Source organism: Nannobrachium achirus, assembly GCF_963921795.1.
Source record: "Nannobrachium achirus genome assembly, chromosome: 13".
Taxonomy (NCBI): domain Eukaryota; kingdom Metazoa; phylum Chordata; class Actinopteri; order Myctophiformes; family Myctophidae; genus Nannobrachium; species Nannobrachium achirus.
The window spans coordinates 43,992,560-44,014,777 of NC_137833.1; the positions used below are offsets into that span (position 1 = coordinate 43,992,560).

A 22,218-nucleotide genomic window follows, 5' to 3' on the forward strand; every position below is an offset into this window, starting at 1 on the left:
TCGGTAGCACTGTCGCCTCACAGCTAGAAGGTCCGGTTCGATTCCCCACACTGTGGGCGCTGTGGGCACGTTCTCTCCTCATCAGTGATCAGTGCCCATACTCTAGGTCAGGGGTTCTTTTTTAATCCGAGGCACCCCTACATTATAATTTTCACTCCCAGCACCTTATATTTATAGCATATCGTCGTTGTCGGGTGGAAACCTGGAAACTAGTGAAAACAGCAGATTATCGCGAGGCGTTGTGTGCTTGTAGATCGGCTGTTTTCACTAGTTTTGTGCGACGGTCTTGTATGATGAAGCAGGGTACACATTTGAAACTTGGAGATACGAGGTTTCTGCCTGACAGTGACGATATTTTTGTGATTATGTTGCGAGGAAAATGTTGAGATAATAGCCATTTTGGTTAGAACTGACTGAAAATAACTTTGTACTTCAAGTTTAAAATTATACTAAATAATATTTAGTATATTTAGTAATATCAAGTGTCCAAATACATTTCAAATGATCTCGCGGCACCCCTGGACTGCTGTCACGGCACCCCAGGGTTCCCTGTCACCCACTTTGAAAACCCCTGCTCTAGGTGGGGTTGGCCAAAGGATTGGCTGGTCCTCCGACCAAACGGGCTCAGCACTAGAAATTCACCCTTTGTTAGCCTTCTGGTTGGTCCCTGACTGACCAACCAGCAGGCTCTATCTGCCTTGTCCTGCCCTGGTTACGCCCTTTTTTATGTTGAATTTGCTAAAACATCATTTTTAGAGAAATAAAAACATTAAAAAACTGGCTGAGTCACTATACTGCCACTGAGCAGCTCCATTTTACTGAAACCAAGTTTGAAATGAGAATTGAATACACAGAATAACAATACGAAGCAACTGAATTACAATGGTAGTGGATGGAGTGTCCCACCGAGTGTCCCACCAAGACACAGCAACCAATGGGTGTGTAGAGGGGCGGGATAATGGGCGGGACTTGACAAAGGGTGAATTGTGGCGCTGGGTCCTGTCAGGACATGAAAGTTATGGATTACAGCTTTAAAAGTCATATGTTGTAAAGTAGTTATTTTGGTGACACCTCTTGTAGCTATTACAGCTTTTGTCTATTAACAACCGCTCAAAAACAATGTCTGCAGGATCCTGAGGATATTTTGGAATGCAACAAGTTGTCAGAAACTGTATCTATTACCGTCAGGATACATAAACCAGTAAGACCGACGCCTGAGGGCGATAAACAACCTCTAAAGGGCGAGGTCGCGCAGAGGCGAGTTCGCACAGGACGGAATTCGCACTGGAATTCATTATTAATATATATCGGACCAGTTACCCATATATGGAGATCCGCACCCATGACCCAAATGCATTTGGGTCTCCATCCGGAATCAATGGGGGTAACTTTATTGTAATCAAATTATTGTCTTAGGAATGTGATTAAAAACCAAAAAGTACGATTGAACTCAAGTTTCCATGGCATGAGTAAGCAATTGAGAAAAAGTCATTTTGGGGGTGAACTACTCCTTTAAGCCTCTGATGTGTGTTTCAAGTTCAAACCATTCTTTTGAAGGCAAATGATTTATTGAACAATCTGTGGTATCACTTCACAATAACTGCAGCTGTAAGCATGAAGGTCCTTTTCAGCTATGACCAGACCAGACTATGTAGTTTTATAACATAAAGATGAAACGGGAAGACACTGGTATGTAATATTACTGTCTATAATATTATAGTGTTCCAGTCAAGGGCTTTGTCAAGATGACAGCCAAAGTATAGGACTTGCACACTATAACATGCCAGCAGACTGATTGGAACTTGCTAGAAACCTGAGGAGTCAGCGATACATGCAGGAAATGAATATCCATGCCGACCACAATTCTTTTTACACCAATAAATGCTTCCGACTCTTCTAACCTTGAATCTCTACAGTCCATTAGACTCTCATCATCTGCCAACATGTGGAAACAGCAGACATTATGAAAAGTGTTGAAATACCCCCCAGCGGGATATAACCTTCACTGTCTGATAAACCACTGGTTCTCAAACAGACCCCCAAATTCAATTGTATTTGGCCACGGAACCCCATCTGAAAACATTTTGGTGCCAGGGACCCTCTCCATAAAATATTTGTTATGTTTCAAAGAATATTCAAAAACATTTAAAAAATATATATTTTTGTTGCAGATCTACAAGCTCAAGCTTGTAGAATGGCTATTTTCAGAAAGTTGGTGTGTGTGTGTACAGTATATATAGGGTTAACGTGGTTAAACCGATAGTGATGCTATATTAACTCATTCATTGCTTTTTCAAAATGGCCCCCGAGTTCCTCACTGCCGCGTTCCTAAATTTCTAGTGCACGGATCAATTTTTAGTGCACGGATCGTGCACGACCATGCCTAGAACTCAGGAAACTCGTGGCTTGGCTATGAATGAGCAATGTTGCTGGTGACCCCTTGGAATTTTAATACTTGTATGGCGGTGGCCCTCGCTGAAAATAGCCAATCGACGATGTGTTGTGAACTTGTCGATCTGCTATTTTCGGCTATTATTGAGTAACAGTGTGGACAGTCGATCCTAAAACGATCAGCTTTGAGAAACAAAACAGATTTGCATGTAGTCTTATCCACTTTGGTTACTTGCCCAAGTGACTGGTAGACAAAATGTTAGTGGTTGTTTCCCACCTCCAAGTAGGTTAAATGTTTTTGAACGGTGGTTAGACCGCTCCTTAGCATGGCCGTGTGTGTCTCCGTGTGGGTCTGTAGCCTGTATGTATGTGGGTCTGTAGCCTGAGTACCACTGAGTGACCAAAGAGGGTGCTGTTGAGTGAGTCTAACCTGAGCATCAACTGCAATATACACACACACACACACACACACACACACACACACACACACACACACACACACACGCACAGTAGTGCTGTTGCGCAGCCTCCACGACCACCGCTCAGTTCACACGGGTGTGATTTTTCTTTTTTTGTTTTCCAAATAAGATTCTAAAACATTTCCCCTCTTTGATGTACTGCAAAACCTTGAATTAAAAACAAATAACAATTCAAGGTTCACTGTGTTTAACTACATTCCACCCTTCTTTTCTCCTCTTGTATGATGAAAGTGAAACATTAATAATTCATAGCATACAGTATGAAAAACGGCATATTTAGCATATTTGTGTGAGTGAATAACACTAGTGTACACACATTTAGTGCTCTGCAGCATATATCCCTTAACAATTTGGACTCTGGTGCTATCTGCAGTCTCACAGGCTTTAATGCCAACTTGGCTTTTATTATTTTCAGATTAATCAGCATCCAAACAGGACTGTGGTTTGGCTAGTAGCTGACTAACATCACTAAAGATACTGTAGTACCCAAGAATTATTGATACACTTAATGTGGATATACTGAACAAGCTTACTGTGTGTGTGTGTGTGTGTGTGTGTGTGTGTGTGTGTGTGTGTGTGTGTGTGTGTGTGTGTGTGTGTGTGTGTGTGTGTGTGTGTGTGTGTGTGTGTGTGTGTGTGTGTGTGTGTGTGTGTGTGTGTGTGTGTGTGTGTGTGTGTGTGTGTGTGTGTGTGTGTGTGTGGTTTAGACTGTTTAGATATAACTGATATCTATTATACCTTATTGGTGTGCGAGTTTGCCAACTGACATGCTGGGGAGTATGAAACAATGGCATTGCATTGCCTTCACTCTCAGGAGAAGTGTGAATATGTACCACTTTAGCGTCTATAATTGCAAAGGTATATCTGTGCCATGGTGAAGTACATTGTAAAGTAAGGCGCTATATTAATGCATAGCACACCATTCATTCTTTATTGTCTGTTTGCTGAATCCTGAAAGTTACAGTTCTTTTGGACTAGGGCTGTCACAATTATTACATAATCGTCTTATCGTGATTTTTTGACATAATCGTGATTATTTTTCATAATCGTCATAATCGTTTCCATGTTGAAAAATGTTCATATATTTAAAAAAAGGGCAAAAATTGTGGAAATAGCAGATCTACAAGCTCACAACGCGTCGCATCGCGACGCGTTGTGAGCTTGTAGATCGGCTATTTCCACTATCAAAGTTTTTTTTTAAGTAGTAAGTTGTCAAATATGTCAGTAATTTCTTTGTATATTTAGGTTATGTGTCATATCTACCATGTACAACTTCAAAGCCTAAAAGCCAAACAGAAATGTAATTATCAACGACAAAAACACAATTAAATTGTTAATCGCCAATTATTTGAGTGACAATTAATCGTCATGTAAAATGTCATATCGTGACAGCCCTATTTTGGACATTTCGGTTTTCCACCCGACAGAGACGGTATACAGTACTATATCAATATTCGCGGCAAAATTGCGTCATCATACACTACCGGCCAATCACAGCGAGGGTTATACACTGCCGGCCAATCACAGCGCATCTTGAAGTGGGGTCGCTATCACAATACGGCGGCCATATTTGTAGGCGCCCGTGTAGCTTGCCTCAACATAACAACAGCATTTACTCGGCGAAGGAGTCCGTTTCTCCGGAATGCCTGAACGCACAGGAACCAGGGACCCCTCTAAAGATAGATCTCGGCGAGGTGGAGGCAGACGCGGGGGTGGTCCGCGGCGAAAAACGGCCGAAAGACGCGGACGCGACCGCGGTTTGCTATAGAGCTACTGACCTCTAGGTGAGCAACTTACACAGTATAGCTTTAAAGATTTTTTTATTTTGTTAATTATTAAAAAAATAGACTAATCGCTAAGGAAATAATCAGTAGTTGCAGTCCTAAGACTAATTGAGAGAATTTACAGTGAGTACCGGTATTTATTTAATAATGGACATTTGGTTTCATTTGCATACTGTCAGAGTTAAGGGGAGACCTTGAAATGCAAAAGTTTGAGAAACACTGCACACATCACAAAGATTTCCATCTCTTACAAGTTGACCTCCGGCGCCTTTTCTGAAAAGCCCTGCTTCACACTCGCACAGTTACACACATTGACTTCTGGGAGATGCCCAGTTACACACATTGATTCCTAGGAGATGCCCAGTTACACACATTAGCGACTTTAAGCTAGATGATTTTCAGGACGGCAACGCCAGGCGGACTACGGCTGCTATGACGTAATCGCCGTAGCGATCAAAATGGTTAAGCAAAGCCTCGGCGGCGACGGGTTCCCACCCCTTTCACTGAACGCTTTGGTTCCCATGGCGACGCGTACACGCAGCAGACGGAGTAGGCGCTACGTGGGAAGGGACCTTCGGCCGTAGTAGACGGCTGCGGCGACGGCAGGTTTACCGTTGTTGCAAAACGCATCACTGATGATGCAAAATGCATCACTAGTACATGTTGAAATACTAAAATAGCTAAAAACACAGATTGAACACAAAAAATAACTCTTTGATTGTGTTGATCGTGTCCCAAACAAGAATAAAATAACATAGGGTTGTCCCAGAGGTGAAGTGGGCCTTTAAGGTCACTATTGACTCCTGGGAGCTGCCCAGTTACACACATTGACTCCTGGGTGCTGCCCAGTTATACACATTGACTCCTGGGAGCTTCCCAGTAACAACCACGGTCTGCTACTGTTGGCCTCTGAGCAGCTCTACTGGAGCAGCGGAGGTTAGGTGCCTTCTTCAAGGGCACTTCAGATGTTGGCGATTAATGTCCCCAGTGTCCAACTCTATTGTTCCTGCCAGTCTAGGGGATATATAGAACCAGGGACCTTTTACTTTTCAGCCACAAGCACGCTCTGCAGTGCATTTATTAGCTTGTGGATCAGTTATTTTTGTTAAGTGACACCATCGTATTGTGGAGTATAAATAAAGGCTTTAGTATACTGTATGAACTTGCACTATGTTCTTTGAATAAAGGGCCCTACAGACGGGCAGCGGTTGCCATGGGGGCTCCCGCAAGGATCAGCGGGGACCGCGCCGCGGTGAGAGACAAACACACTTGCTCAGCGAGTAATGTCAGAAAGATGAACACAATCCAGCTCTCGCCGCCCGCATACGCATGCACGAAGGAGCACGCACGTGGTGATTTCACGGGACTGCGCCCGCCCGCCTCGCCGCCCCTAAACTTCTCTGCGCGGCCTCCCTTTGAAAATGAATTAATAGGACGCAGTGACAACGTACTGTCTGGAACCCCCATTAGTCTATTTATATCCACTATGAATTAATCAGGTGGTTCTCAACCACATGATTTTGGGGGAGTCCCCAGATAACTGTAAAATTACAATATAAAGCCTTTCAGAACTTCAAAACTGAAAAGGGGAAAAAGGAAACCTTGCTGAGCTCATCCTCTCTAGCCTGATACTTAAGTCCGCACATCACCACCCCCTGTTGGTGGGTGGGGTGTAGTGTGGACTGAACCTGCAGATATTTTATTTTATTTCAGGCTCGCCTGAAGAGCGGGCGAATTGAATGGGCCAATCAGGGTTGTATGCTTGGGGCACGTGGTTTGGCTGCTCCGGTCCCAGCCCCCTCCAAACAGAGCTCTTCTGCCCACGTCAGAGCAGTGTAGGCCCACGTGAGATTCACTAGTGGACTCTGATTGGTGTCCTCTGCCCACGTGAGAGTCTAGTGGACTCTGATTGGTCCGTGAAGACTGTCATGGCGGAGTCAGACTCGACTCGAATTCTTTTAATAAACTATACAATAGTGCCGTTTCATTACGTTTTAATACCATTTTGCACTAATGTAAACATGCAGTCATATAATATGTTATGAGAAATAACGTATTTTTGCAATGTCACGCCACGTCGCCGTCGGCGACACACGGGGCTGTGTGTGTGTGTGTGTGTGTGTGTGTGTGTGTGACGTCAATAGGCTTTACCCCGCCCCCGCTGAAGTAGAATCTCCGTCCCCAGGCTCAGACTCAATCCCAAAACGAAGTGTGTGATTGAGTCTGACGCTTGCAGTCAGGCTACATCCTCTCTCCCATTTTCTGGCAATTACGCGGATCACTAACCGCTGGAATGGTATAATGTTCCAAAAACTATCTTCTTGTAAGTGTGCCATGCCATTGTAACAGTTGTTATTATAACGCCTATTCAGCTCTCGTGGACAGCATACGGGGGCATCACAGGAAATGTGTCATTAAATGGGCGTGAAATTGAAAGCAGCTTCTCCATATGACTGGATTCCCCTTCCCGGTGGTCACTTTAATGTGAAGAGATGTTGATGTTCTGGTGTTGAGCAGAGGTCATATTCATTAAGGAACTGGCAGATTAAACAAAACATTTACAGCCTAATGAGAAGGGTCTACACACAATGCCTTTAAAGACACGGTATATGTATGTGATGTTTACCACTTAAAATGGTAAATGGTAAATGGCGCATTTATATAGCGCTTTTATTCAAAGCGCTTTACATAGATTGCGCATTACATTCACCCATTCACGCACACATTCATACACCGGTGGCAGTGGAAACCATGCAAGGCACCAACCTACTCACCGGGAGCAATTAGGGGTTCAGAGTCTTGCCCAAGGACTCTTCGACATTAACTCAGGGGGAGCCCGGATTCGAACTGGGAACCCTTCGGGAACCCTTTGTGCTCTAATAACGGTTTCTCTACCCCTGAGCTATGCCGCCCCACATAAACTTAAGCCCTACAGTGTGTACGTACAAGCAATAGCAAAAATAGCCGACTACAAGCTCACATGTCACGTCACATCACATCACATCGCAATGCGCCGTGAGCTTGTTGATCTGCCATTTTCACTTTTGAACATGTCAGACTTATTCTCATTTAGCCTATTATGACTTTTCTGAAATATTGATGCCAGGTTGTAAGTGGTTAATATCCAAGTGCCCTGGGTCTCTGCATGACAGGGGAATCATCCTCCCTGAGTGCATGTTTTTTTTTCTTCATAAACTATACTGTATGTATTTATTTATTTTTAGCATAGCCTTATTCATGAGATCTTAATACAATACATACAACTGCACACATTACATCCTGGTTGTTTTCTTACCATTTCAAACCAATTTTCACTTTCTATTCAAAGGAGCTTTATTGGCATGGGAAAACATACGTTTACATTGCCAAAGCAAGTGTCAAAATATAATAAAACCATAGCATCCTTGTTTGGTAGTGTTGTTAATTAATGTCAAAGGAATTTGAACTTTTGTCAAGAGAAATGGCACATAGATTTGGGTGAATATCCAATAGCCCCGAGTGGTTAGCAAGCCCCGGTTTGATTTCCGGGCAGTCAGACCATTTGCTGTCATCTCCGTACTCTTTGTCAAATAAAGGCTTAGAAATGACCCCCCAGAATTACTTTAAAAATATATGATGGTCTACTAGGGAAGTGGTTCTCAAAGTGGATTCCAGGGACTCTGTGGGTTCCTTTAGGGGGGTCTAAATTGGCCCATACAAGTCTGTAACAAATGGTTCCATTTGTACACTGTCAGAGTTGAAGGGAGAATTTGAAAGTTTGAGAAACACTGTACAAGGGTGACCACAATTGTGTGTATGTATATGTACGTGTGTGTGTACACGCGCGATGGCTTGGAAAAGCTGTGAATGTGTGTGTGAGCGCAAGTGGGGTCACTACTCTTTACAACGCAAGATTGCACGTGACATTCGGACACGTACTGGCCACAAACGCGTGTGAGCGTGCATGTGGATCGAGCGAGCGTGCGCGTGGATCTCTCACCGTCTTCAAAATTCACACAGCTCCTCCAACTGTTTGTATCACTATCAACGGTTCTCAAACTCTTGATCGCGAGGCTCGTGACCCAAAGTGGGGTCGCGGGAAGGTCCAGTTGGGGTCCTTTATTGGAGCAGACACTTAACACCTCAGTACTGTAGCACATCACAACAATGCAAGATTGGACACCACATTAAAAACTCTGGAAATGAGTGGACTTCTAGTATGTTTACATCTGAGGAAGGTGGTGTGCCATGTACCGCAACTAGGTCACTGATGGTAAAACATGGAATCCCAATCACTGTTTCCCCTGGGGGATTACTTTGCAATACTTTCACCTAGTTTGTTTGGTCCATTCATGACAGTCTCTTTATCAACAAGCGTCCACCACAAGAGAGATTGTTTCAGAAATGTACCATTTAGAATTAGATTCCACTTTTCTTATGCGATTCATCATTGTGATTTCTATGAAATGCTTTGGATGGAAACCCAGCTATTCTGTTCTGGTTCACGTCCGCGACCATATCGGCCTCTACCCCGATTAATCTCTTTATGATGACCTTGTTGCTGTGCTTAACGGCACTCAGCAGTTTGTCAAGCTTTTTTTATTTTTTTTTATTGAGCAATGGGGGGGGGGGGGGACCCTTTTCTTTTTGCACAAAACAAACCAGCACAGCATACGCAAACGACAACAAACAACTTCCTCCCTCCCCTTTCCCACAAAGAAAAATACATAAGTAAATAAATGAAAAAGAACAAGTGACAAAAAAAGAAAATAACTACACACAGAAGACATCAACAACATTGACACAACCGGACAAGGGGGAAAAAATTACACTCTCCATTGTACTGGTTTGAACATCTGTCACAGTTCAAGTTTATATTCCACATATTCAAGCTGAATAGGATAGAAATGTTGCGTAAATACAAAACTCCACTGAAGGTGTTCGGCCGTGACCGGCTTTTACTCAAGTTATCTATTGTATTGCGTTTTAGCGCTGAATCGTTCTACTGAAGTGTTCACACTTGCCTTTTACAAATGGTCTGTCGTCTTGTTGCACCATTTTACATTACTCATGTAATGCTTGTCTTTTCTCTCTCTCTCTCTCCTTCTTTCAGTTGACAGCCCGCTCTCTGCCAGCTGTGCAGTCTGATGAACGACTCCAGCCTCTGCTTAACCACCTCAGGTAATTGCCAATATTAGCGTTTGCTTCCCCCTCGTCTGCTTAATTCCGTTAATGTTGATGGCAGTCTGTGTCCACTGTCAAACAGTCGTGTCATGCAGTGACAAACTGAAAGACCATGGAACCGTTCATTGTACTTGTTGTCAGAGTACTTAGTACAAGTAGCCATTATCATAGGACTTGAAGGACGGTCTATGACGTCATTACTATGACCATATTGATGGGATCTCCATACATGGGCATAAAAGGGGGTCAAGCAGACAGACCGACAGATACTGACATTTGTGAAATTATCTCCATTTATGAGGATCTTTCGATGTGTATATATATTTTTGGAGATCCGCTAATCCGACCAACTTCACACCGAGCACGGCTCTCCCTTGGGTCCAGCCAAGGGCTGAAGAAAATAGCCAAAAAATAGAACTTAATGCCTTGCCAAAAGATCGGATCGGGAAAGATCGGGATCGAATCGGAAGCAATAATATTTGATCTGTATCGGATCGGGAGCAAAAAAAACGTGATCGGGGCATCACTAATAATAACCAATAAATAATAACCAATATATCAGTCTGACTCTAAAATCTAGTTTGTGTTTAAATGGCCTGACTGAGAGTTTGGCCTTGTTTAGCACCAGACATCTCTTAGATATTCTGTGCAAAGCACAGAAACAGAGTCTGTTTCAGGCTTTACTCTGTAGTGAAGACCTAAACATTTATTGTGATAGACCTTGTCATGCTTTTTTAATGGAGTTTTTCCTTAATAAAGAAATTCCAGAAAAATGTCAGTCATTCGATTCAGGGCGCTACACTACACTCCTAATACAGTTGCTCCCGGCCGACTACTGGGAATGTGCACCCAATAATAAAATGTGACCCTCACTCTACCAGTCATACTTTGATTAAATACATGTTTTGATTTACTTTCACTCTCAGGAAATTCTTTCTTCGTTTTACACTCTAAATAGAGAGTCAAATTCACCATGTGTAAGTAGTTGTGTACAAATTGGCCATTTTTAATGAATTTTAGAATGTAATTTACAAGCTTATTTCTCATCTGAATTATTCAACAAAATTGGCAAAATGGTAACATTTGCCTGTATGCATCACATTCATGTATGCCATATGCTGAATAGTCTTACTTTTCCTGTTTTCCAAAACCTGAAAAATGCCTAACTGTGTCCGTATACGGTAATATGTAGAAGAAGAGCAGAGAGAGGATTTACCTGTGTAACTGATGCCAATTGTGATATTATGTCATTTATGGATAATTAAATTACTAAGTATCCAAATACATTTGTAAATACAATATTTAATCTTGCTCTACTAATTCCTGTCTGTGATGCCTGGCTTCTTAATTGCGACCGTCAGGTCGCATTTACTATCAAAACCTCGACCAGCTGTCCGTCAGTCTGTGAGTCTGTCACACGTCACACTTAATTCTCACACGGCCCTCTTCTAGCGCCACCATGAGGCCGATTCTTGCAAAACACATTTTTGGACACTACTCCTACAGATTTTGCCCTAAAATCACGCAAATCGGTACACAGTATGTCTACACTCATCTCATCAACATGGATCTGTCCCATATAGCGCCACCATCAGGCAGATCTTTTCAAACACATTTTTGGACTCTGCTCCTACACATTTTGGCCTAAAATCACGCTGCGACCTGACGGTCGCTTATCTCCTGATTAGGGAGTCTTACTGGTAAGTTAAGTTATTGATATACTAACTCATTTGTAGCCGATCCCGAGTATACTCGCGAAAAATACTCGAGTATTTAGAGTGCCGATCCCGCGTATACTCGCGAAATATACTGTATATACAGTAAAGCTGGCAAGGGCTACGTACCGTCCGTTGGAAAGTGCTGGCACGGGTGGACTCGCCGATTCATCATCATCGCGCATCCACGTGCACACAATAGTGATCCCTTAACTCATTGAGTGCCAGCGCCCTCTAGGGGCCATAGAATGCCAGCACATCTCTCATTGGCGAGCGCTTTAGCTTCCAGGACTTCACCTTCCAGGACCTCACGTGTGCACGTTCATGCACGTCATGGAAATGTCCCGGATGATAATGCTAACAGAATGGCTATTCCCATTTTGTCATCTAAAAGATCATTTTTGGGCGATTTCGCCGTAAATAAACCTCGCGCCGCTTCCCTAAAGACACAATCCAGAGATATAAGCCTTCAAAGATTGGTCTTTCATTGGATTAGGCGGAGATTGGCGATTTCGTTCGCAAATGACGGCCGGCCGGGAGGTTGCTAACTTTCGGCTAGTAGCTAGAAAAATCAGGCCAGGCTTCAGAAGGCCTCTTATCATTTTATTCATGTAATTAAAAAAAGCCGGACTACTTCGGGATCGGCACACTCGTGTACTCATCGGAAGCGGCGCCGAACATCGGGTGAACATTGGGGAGCTCAAAAATGTATTTTAAACCATTTTTAATGGAATATATCGTCGGACAGAGTAGAATGGCTAACTGGCTAGCGGCTAGCGAGCCAGGACCACCCACGACTCTACAAGCAGCTCGGGGTAAGTGAATTAATAAAAAAAAAATTGTATTGGATTGAAATAAAGCCGAACTAGTTCGGGATCGGCACAGTATGAGTTAACATGGAAGCCAACGGTCTATCTCATCTTTGATGTCCATTTTCTCCAAAAAACACTTTTGATGCCAAGGATGGCATTGGATTCTCGCTAAAATAGTACAAACTGAAAGGCATCAATCCGCCATTACTGTTTACCCCTTTGACGACAAAAAAAAAAAAAGGTTGTCAAGTAGGAATTGTTTGCGCAATCTACTTCCGGCCTTCAAAATAAGAGACTGGCCGAGGACGGAGCCTGCGAACGGCAGCTTGGACATTTTAACCCGTTCATGTCTGGAGCACTAAATGAGCTGATAATATAATGACTCTCATCGTCTTAACCCCCACGTTGTGCTGGCTTCGTATGTAGAACACCACTCCACCACCGGGCTGCTTAAATTTGCATTAACCTTTTTATGGTTGCCGGTGCGGGGATATTAAGCTTGCTCACACATGCTCAATATCACATTATTTACGGTGTATTAAGGGACCTGGCATGCGCACTGTTTTATACATGCAGAATTTTGTGAGTATGGCAACTTTCAGTATGAAAGCTGTGCAGTCATTTATACATGAGGCCCAGCCCCTGGGGAAGATGGTGTGAACTTCCATGAGTGTTACACTCTCGTAGTGAAACTCTGTCAGGTGAAAAGAGTGTACCAATGTGTATTAGAGGAGACATGAAGTTGTCTACTCTGCACCCTCATCTCTCTCTCCGTCTCTCTTCTCTTTTGGAAAAACGGTCTCTTTGTCACTTTTTAATGGTTGTCACCAGCTTTAATGGGACAGCCTCTGTCACAGGGATTTGCCTCTTGTTTCAGCCATTTCCCTCAACAGCTTTGCAATTAAATACTGACTGTCAGCAGAGGACTAAAGTGCCTTTCAGACGGTGCGCGGTTGCCGCGTCCTAGTAATTCATTTTCAATGAGAGGCGGGCGGTTATTTGGGCCGCGTGGAGAAGTTGAGGGGCGGTGAGGCGAGCGGGCACTGTCCCGTGTTTGCTCGTTCGTGTATGCGCTCGCGGGCGGCTGGAAGAGCTGGATTGTGGTCATCTTGGTGAAATACCGCCCGGCGATTACTCGCGGAGCGAGTGTGTTTGTCTCCACGGCGGGGCGATCCCCGCTGATCCAAGCGAGAAAGCCCGCGGCAACCGCCGTCCGTCTGTAGGGCGCTTTACTTTGTTGTCCTTCTACAGTGTTGCCAGTGAGATACATTATCTATTGAAATTGATTTTGATGATGGTATGATGTATTTGTTTCCCTGACATAAAAGGGGAAATAAATATATAAACAAATAAAATTAAACTGCCTTACAGTTGAGTGCTGTTTTCTAATGTCTTTCTTAAGCTTACAGTAATTTCTTCTCTGTCGTACCACGGTGTCGGGCACAGAAGATAGTGTCCCTAAAAGCTCACGAGGTCAACTACGTGACACTGTAGTACAACTATATATAAATTAGGTTTTATTCCTCACTGTTTATGAAATGAATCGTAACCCATTAAAACCAGGAAAGGTTCATAAAACTGTTTTAGACAACATTGTATGTCTGCTATTCAAAAATAGCAGACATACAAGCTTCTGCTACATCTGCTATTTTTGAACATTTTTGAAAAATCTTGAAAGTGTCAGAAGAGAACTACTGATTTAGAAGGCATTTGTAGAATTGGCCTCAGTTCTTAATGGGTTATTGCACACTGGAAATATGGTAGACTGGTGGTAGGCGCTGGATCGGACCAGAAATGGTAATTGTAGTTGATAACTTGTTGAGTTATTTTGCTTTACCTTGCATTTATTTTTTTACTTCTAGCCATGCCTATGTGGGCCAGGACTACAGCATCCAGAAGAGTGTTGGGAAGATCTCCTTGGAACAAATTGATGGGGTGAGTTTATGTTGACAGCTGAATCCTAGAACAAATACTTTGATTCACCTGACTTTGCCCCTTAGGTGTTAGAAGGATTCTAAAAGACCAGTTCACTTCAAAATTGGGGATATAAGGGTGTTATGTACAGTAGCATATAGTACCCATTTAGTACGAAGAGATTGATTACATTGTACAAGCATCATACTCCAACTTTACGGCGTATCGACCGTACCACAAGTATTACACATACTAAATCAGAACTTTGACTCTTAAATCCTATGTGCGAAGTTCACCAAAGTCCCCAGGGGTCTGTATTGGCCTTTTTCCCCGCAGGTGTTCTCAGACGTAATAATTTTTTGACCTTTTGATTTATACAGCTGAAATGATATAAGATCTCTTTTACGATCAGGAAATCTTTTGCCCACCCCACACTTGATTTATAGTGCAATTTCAAAGTTGAAATAAAGCATTACAAAAACACATACATTGGTAGCACTGAATAGGAATACTTATTAGAAAATACTTTTACAATGCTGTGATCCCCTGCTGGTGTCTTATCCACATAGTTTAAAGGTGTTCTGTACTCATTTGTAAATGGAAGCATACTGTATTATAGTCTGTATCTTCTGCTAGAACTTTGATAAAAACAGGGGAAGAAAAGAAAATGAAATGGGGAATAGGGATGTTTGGGTTCGAGTTGTTAACAGGAAGCCTAGGTGACAATAACCTTCCAGATGTTAATGTTGATGGCATATTTATTTATTTAAAAAAGAAAATCCCATTTAGTCAGCCACCAAAATCGTACGCATCTAACAAAAAAAAAATAACGAGCACATTAACAAGTGACAATGGAAGACTTAAGTTGTTAGTTTTATAGGCTAATTAGATTAATATAGCTCTTTCATGTCCTGGATAACAGAGCAACAAATGATCAAATCTCCACTCACAAAGGCATAAACTGGAACTAGGCTGGTCATATCTGCATAAAATCCTGGTATAAACAATGAATCAAATCAAAATGTTGTTACTTTTGGTATGGACTCAGTGTCGTTCTCTAAATATGTAAAGCATGTTATGCTTCCTTTTCTACATAAAGGTATCTACCTACCATGCAGAATGATTTTAGATTTGAGGTACATTCTCTTTCTGTGAGGTTAAACATTATCTCTCTTGTAAATTACTTTCTGGGGTGGCAGTGATTGGGGAGGTAGAGTGCTTGTCTGGGAATCAAGAAGGTTCCTGGTTTCGATCCCGGGCTCCTCCTGTCATTGCGTCGATGTCCTTGAGCAAGAAACCCTTGACTGCTCTTGATGGCTTTCCCCCCCTGCTCTCTCTGTGTGAAAATGAGCTATGCATTTTAAAGTATACTTTACGTGGTCTGAAGACTAGAAAAGCGCTGTGTAAAATGCAGTCTATTTTCCATTCCTGTTGCTTGTGCTTTGACTGACTGAATACTTTATTAGTCAGAAATGTAAACCGCATGCGGTACAGTCAGACATTTGGGCTAAAAGGGTATCAAAAAAGTCCTCGGGACTTGTTTCCAAAGTAGAAAAGGGAAAAAAATAGAAAAAATTGCAGCAGTGAATGCCATCTCCTTTCTATGGAAGTGAGTCTCCTAAAAGGTGGGGTTTCAGGCCTGTTTTGAAGGTAGCCAGTGATCCACATACTCCAGTCCGACTCTTCACACCTGTGTCTGTTGTCTTCTTTCAGCTGGCTGCCAAGTCCTTCCCGCTGTGCATGAGGCAGCTCCACCAGGCCCTGAGAGAGAACCACCATCTCCGTCATGGCGGCCGCATGCAGTACGGCCTCTTCCTGAAAGGCATCGGCCTCACACTGGACCAAGCCCTGCAGTTCTGGAGATCAGAGTTTGTCAAGGGCAAAGTGGACGCAGACAAGGTAAAAACGCTGGTAGCATTGATACTGTAATGATTCCTTTCACCTTTTTTTTTTAGATCTTGAACGCTCAGGGTTCAAATTTATTAGGGTGTGTATGTGTAAGAACACTCCCCCCGGCCTCACTTCTTATGAAAATGGCAAAAACTATATAAAGATAGAACTTGCATAAAAAGAGAATTTCTCTACACCAAACCTCTTTGCTGAAAATAGGCAATCTACAAGCTTGTATATATGCCATTTTTGGCTTAGGTTCTCCTCAGAAATAGGATTTTAGGATTCAAGTGGTTACTGTAAAAAAAAGAGCAAGGTTGGAATTAGCAGAATAAGAACTCTAGTAAATAAACTACAAGGTAAATAATCACAGTTATACAGATAAACTTGGATACCAGGTAAACATGAATTAACCTACCATCTGTCTAAACAACATGTAAATACCATTCTGTACATTTGAGCTAAAGAAAAGCAATACTATGAAACTAAAAACACGTGGCAAGAAGGGATAAAGGGAGAGCTACTGCTCCTGCTAGGGGATGAGGTGGAATCTGAAGAGTCTGCAGTTCCGACTCAATGGAGAGTTTAGTCCACAGTTTGGAGGCCAGCAGGGAGAAGGGTCTAGGATGTGTAAAGAGTTGTCCAGGGTGTTTTAGGGAAGGCTTGTACAGAATTCCTGTGTTAGCTGATCTAATCAAGCGGGATGAGTTGTAGGTATGGGGTGCCATGCCTTTGGTTGCCTTGTAGGCTTTTTGGTTTTGTACTCGGTGCGAACTGAGGCCTCCGTCTCTGTTCGCTTCAGTGAAGGGAGCGCAAAAGGGGGGAGAAGTGAAAACTTTGGACACATCCTGTACATCTCAATATGTAATGGGCAGATTGTCATGAAACTTGAGTGCGTTCAAGCTCTCTATTGGATGAACCTCAAATAAGCATTTGAGTCAGCCCATGAACTTACCTCTAGTGTGACCGTCTCAATTATGTTGCACACAAGATATCTCATAGTCTCGCAGTAGCCAACTGATTGTATTCAACGTGTGTGACACAACTATTGAAAAGTGGTTAGCAAAAGTGGTTTACCTAGCCAAAGAACATTCCCTGGACTAAGTGTGGTAAAACGGAAAATCCATCATAAAATGAAGGGTCTGACCATGTGAGACTATAGCTCATTATCCAATGGGCAGATTGCAGAATGAACCCTACTGGTTTTGGTGACGTGGTGCCATCCATTGGCCAAAATGTCTGGTTGGCTGTAGGCTGCTGGCAATATTAAGTTAACAATAATAATAACTATGTGGAGAATTTGATTTGGAGGTATTCCTGTTGGAATTTGAGAACTGGAACATAATATATTGAAGTATATTAAATACAAATGTTCTTGTACCAAGTCATTTAATGATCCATTCGTCAAAAGTAGTCTGTTTGGGGATGTAAGCATCCAGTGATGATAACGGTATCTGCCTATGATATCGAGAGATTTCATTTTAGATTTTTGCATTGGCTATTACAGTTTACAATTTACAGTTTAGGCATTTAGCAGACGCTTTTAATCCAAAGCGACTTACAATAAGCAGATACAACATCACAATAATAAACAAGATAATAGGTCAGTACATTAACAGCAATATAACAATGTAAATGGATATCTATCTAGAGAAAAACACAATATAATCAAAGTTACCCAAAAAACCTAAAAAACAAACAAATGCTAACTAGCTTCATGTATGGTCATTGATTTTACTGTAGTGCTAAGGGTTTAGGTGGAGTCTGAAAAGGTGAGTCTTCAGTCCACGGCGAAAGGTAGCGAGTGAGTCCGTTGTTCTAAGTGCGACAGGGAGTTTATTCCACAACTTGGGAGCCAAGAGGGCAAACTGTCTCGGACGAGTGGATTTTTGCCCTGGAGTTTTTAGCGAGGGTTCGGTCAGCATCCCTGTGTTGGCTGATCTAAGTGAACGAGTGGGGGTGTAGGGGTTGATCAGGTTTTGGAGGTATGGAGGAGCCATACCTTTGGCTGCTTTGAAGGTCAGCATCAGTGTTTTGTATTCCATGCGGGCCGCATTCAAAAATAGCATTCATACAAGCTGCTATTTTTGAACAATTTAGAAAAATCTTGAAAGTGTGAGAAGGGAACTACTGATTTAGAAGGCATTTGTAGAAGTGCCCTCAGGTCTTAATGGGTTTTAATGAGTTTACATTCGCACTGGTATTAAGTTGAATGTGTCATGTGGTGGTGTTTTGGAACACAAGAATTCAAAGTGCTGCGTTTGTGTTTCATCGGGTCTACTTCTAAAGTATATTTCACAGACTCGGTCAGCAGTATGAGGGCACTGTCTGTCCATCTGCCAGAATTTAACAGTTTTTTTTTCTTGTCATCGCAGTACTATCCCATTACTCTTACTGGATAAAAGCCTCACGGCGAACACCCCGGCAGTCATGCAACGACACTCCTCAAAGTGTCCCATTTCCAGGGTGACTGGGCTCCCTCCGTCTTAACCCTCCCATGTGTAACTGGAATGGGCAGCGTGCAAGAAGTCCAGCGCGAGTCGTCCCCACCGCGGGCCGCTGTGCTGACCAGAGCAGAGCTCTCAACGTTGATGTATGTGTTGTGTCAGCGGCTGCACTTTGTGGCAGGCTGAACAAAGCCTCGCTCATTAGTATGCGGCAGGCAGACGGAAAAAGATGGGGAGGCAGTGATGCTGAAAGGGAGGCCTGGGGGGGGAAGAGAGTAGACACGTAATATTAGACTCGAGAGGGGAGAGGGAGAGAAAATAGATGAAATCAACTTGATCTATCCATTCTTCTTTCTGCGGAGGCCGGCCTATTCCTTTTGGACGAGTGTCTGCTTCCTCGCAACTTGTGGGTTTTAGCGTTGCCTTTGGCTAGGTCTTCTTTTAGACTGCTTTGTTTCACTGGTGTTAAGTTGAGGTTAATTCTCCAGCAACTGACACTCCCACTCTATTCATGTTCAGCGCTAGAGGTGCAACTGGTAGTCAAACTAATCTATTTAATCCATTATAATAAATAAATGTTAAAAGAAATATATCTAATTATTTTTCTATAAACTGTCTGTAGCAAAAATACAGATCGAAAGCTCTCAATGTTATTTTTGTGTGATACCTACGGTATGTACGCAAAAGTAGAAATTAGGACATAAGTGATTAATAAGGCTGATCGATTTTTTTTACGTTGATTTGTTGTATAACAAGAGAAATACAATATTTACAAAGAAATGCACATCTTGATATTATCAAAAAAGTAATTGATTAATTGAGCTTATAACCATGTTTGATGACACTATCCATAAGGGAGTGCATACATTGTCAGCAAGATGCCAAGGAATACACATTCATATCAGTTCACTTCATTTCATGTAACTTTTACAATTAGTTCAAAATCCATAGAAATAGTACAGATGCACATCACAGATCCTCCCCCTCTCTCCAAACGAGTACAAATTCAGTGAGACTGTTAGGCAGGACAGGAGCAGTTTCTGCTGATGTCGTGGTTGTCTACAAGGGCCCCTAAACATAAGGCCTAAGTAGGGGAACAGACTGCTTACCTCGTAGCATTGTCCTGATTTGAGAGTGAATGTGCTAAGCACAGTTCTCCTCTGAGAGACGCACACTTTCATCACAGCAGGGTTGTGATAACACAGGTAGCCCCACTGGCCTGATTTTTGAATGTGTATTTGAGGAATAGGTAAATAATTGAATCATTTCATGTTTATCCCTCAATGGTAATCTAAGCAGGGAATCTAAGAAGAGAGAGCATGGTACCCCCAGTGTAGCCTAGTAAACTGACTCCTCCCGGTTTACGAGGCTACCCCCAGTGTGTGAACATCTGTTGTGAACCAGAGCTCAGCTCTCTTATCTTATAGATATCAAAGTCTTGTTGAAACATTCACAGAACTCCTACGGAGGAAGGGGAGCCTGGTACCTCCGTGGTTAAGAACTATGCATCATTAACAACAGTGTACTAAAACCTTGTGGCTTTTGAAGAACCTGTAGTGTGTTCTACTATTGACTCTAATCTCTTTAATGTTGTGTAAATACAGCAACCCATTTTTTCCAGGGTTAGTGAAATATCCTTCCATCCATCTTTAGTCGTGGAGGTAACAGTTCGAACAGAGATTTCCAGTGTTCCCTCTCCTGAGCAACATTATCCACTTCCCCCGTGGGGATCCCCAGGCGTTCCCAGGCCAGTGTAGAGATGTAATCCCTTCATCTGGTCTTTGGTCTGCTAAACCCAGTGGGACGTGCATAGAGCAGTGGTTCTCAGCCTGTGGGTTGGGATTATTTTGGGGGGTCCCCGGTTGATTAACTTAATGTGCAACATTGTTTTCTCTCTCAACAGTAAACAAACCAACATACAGTTTAAGTTTATAGAGGGTATCTGCACATTTCTAAAGTGACAATTTAAGTATTTTTTAATACCTCTAAAATGAGAAATTAAACATTGGCCAAATTGTCAAATATTAGAGGCAGAAATTGTGAAAATAGCTGATGTACATGCTCACAACACCTTGCAACACAAGGCGTTTTGAGCATGTAGTAGATCTGCTATTTTCACAATAGAACCGCGTTATACAAAATGTAATTCCTCAACTCTTAGTGCTCGTCAGGGTGGGGGGGGGGAGCAGTTAAAATATGATTATTTTGGGGGTCGCGGCCTGAAAAGGTTGAGAACCAGTGGCATAGAGGGCCTCCCTAGGGAAGGCGCTCAGGAGGCATCCGTACTAAATGCCCGAACCACCTAAGCTGGCTATGACATAATGTACTCTGCTGCATTTAATTATGTTGTGCTGTGTGTGGGTTGAGGATGGCATATCTATTGGCAGAGTAATATTAACCCCCACATCTATTGGCAGAGTAATATCTACCCCCACCTGGGCGTAACATGCATATGGATCTTCTGCCTTCCTGAGTAGCTTCTGAGGCTTTTGTCCTTCTAATACTTACCTTGACAGCCCATACATCCAAACAGAAAAGCCCTATCTGATTGAACATTAAACTAACTTTGCCATTAACTTTATGCATGCCATGCCATGCACATACTGTACCCTCTCCCTCTATCTAACATATAATTTTGCGAATGTCTGTCTGTCTGAGTGAGTGAGTGTCTGTCTGTCTGAGTGAGTGTCTGTCACAGCGTTTCTCCTCAGTGGCTGGAGCAATTGATCTGAAATCGCATCACCAATAGCATATGAACACACCTGACATAACTGTGAAGCCCGTTTGTCACTTTCACAAATCATATGCTGTATGTTAGCATTTTTATGGTGTATCTATATCTATTTAGCCTACAGTACCTTTTGTGACCACACATGTTAAGGGAGGGGCGCTGTTGTTCAGGCCATGCACGATCTCACACAAACCCACACACACACGGGCGGGCGGGCGGGCGGGGGGGGGGGGGGGGGGGGGGGGGGTTCTGGCCCTGTTACAGATGTTGTCCAAAAATCAGGCAGATCGGTACACAGTATCTCTGTAGCCGTTAAATGGAACAGGTATTTCTTACATTGATGCTCCTACATATTAGCATGCAAGCACCAGTTAAAGTTACTTTCCATCCCTCATATACTGTGTGCACAGTGCACATCCCATAACCCACACACTGCACATCATTTCGGAGCTCATATCTTTGAACGGGTAAGGGCTAGTAGCACTGATTTGAATTCTGCACAATACAAAGGTTAAATATATTTGACTTCCTTGCAGAACTGCTTACAATAAAACTTTGGCTGACATTGTGTCATCAATTCTGAGCCTACGATTTGTTTGTTTTGCTAGAGAGCGTGCACTGGTACAAAATAGGATGTTTTGTGTGAACTATGCAGATAGAACCATTGCAGCACACACAATTATGCATCCTTGTTATCTAAATGTCACATGTGACAACTGTGAGGCATACAAAATCTATTAAGAGGGCAAATGTACCACAGACCCTAGAGCAGAAACCTGAAAAACTAATTTACTTCACTGATCAGTTACTGCGGGTCTCCACAAAGTGAGAGAACTATCTATTCAGCTTTTAAATGGACAACTGCAATAGGACCACATCATTTTACAACCCA

General features: G+C 42.7%; 1 protein-coding gene across 1 annotated transcript in view; it reads left to right on the plus strand.

Moving 5' to 3' along the window:
* Window positions 1-22,218, plus strand: part of prim2 (DNA primase subunit 2) — a gene marked incomplete at its 3' end in the record, with an annotated part of 63,638 nt that overhangs the window by 16,324 nt on the left and 25,096 nt on the right. The window contains exons 8-10 of the mRNA XM_080740758.1: window positions 9,747-9,814; window positions 14,207-14,279; window positions 15,972-16,157. Coding sequence (XP_080596884.1) covers window positions 9,747-9,814; window positions 14,207-14,279; window positions 15,972-16,157 — 327 coding nt within the window. The remainder of the gene's footprint in view (window positions 1-9,746; window positions 9,815-14,206; window positions 14,280-15,971; window positions 16,158-22,218) is intronic.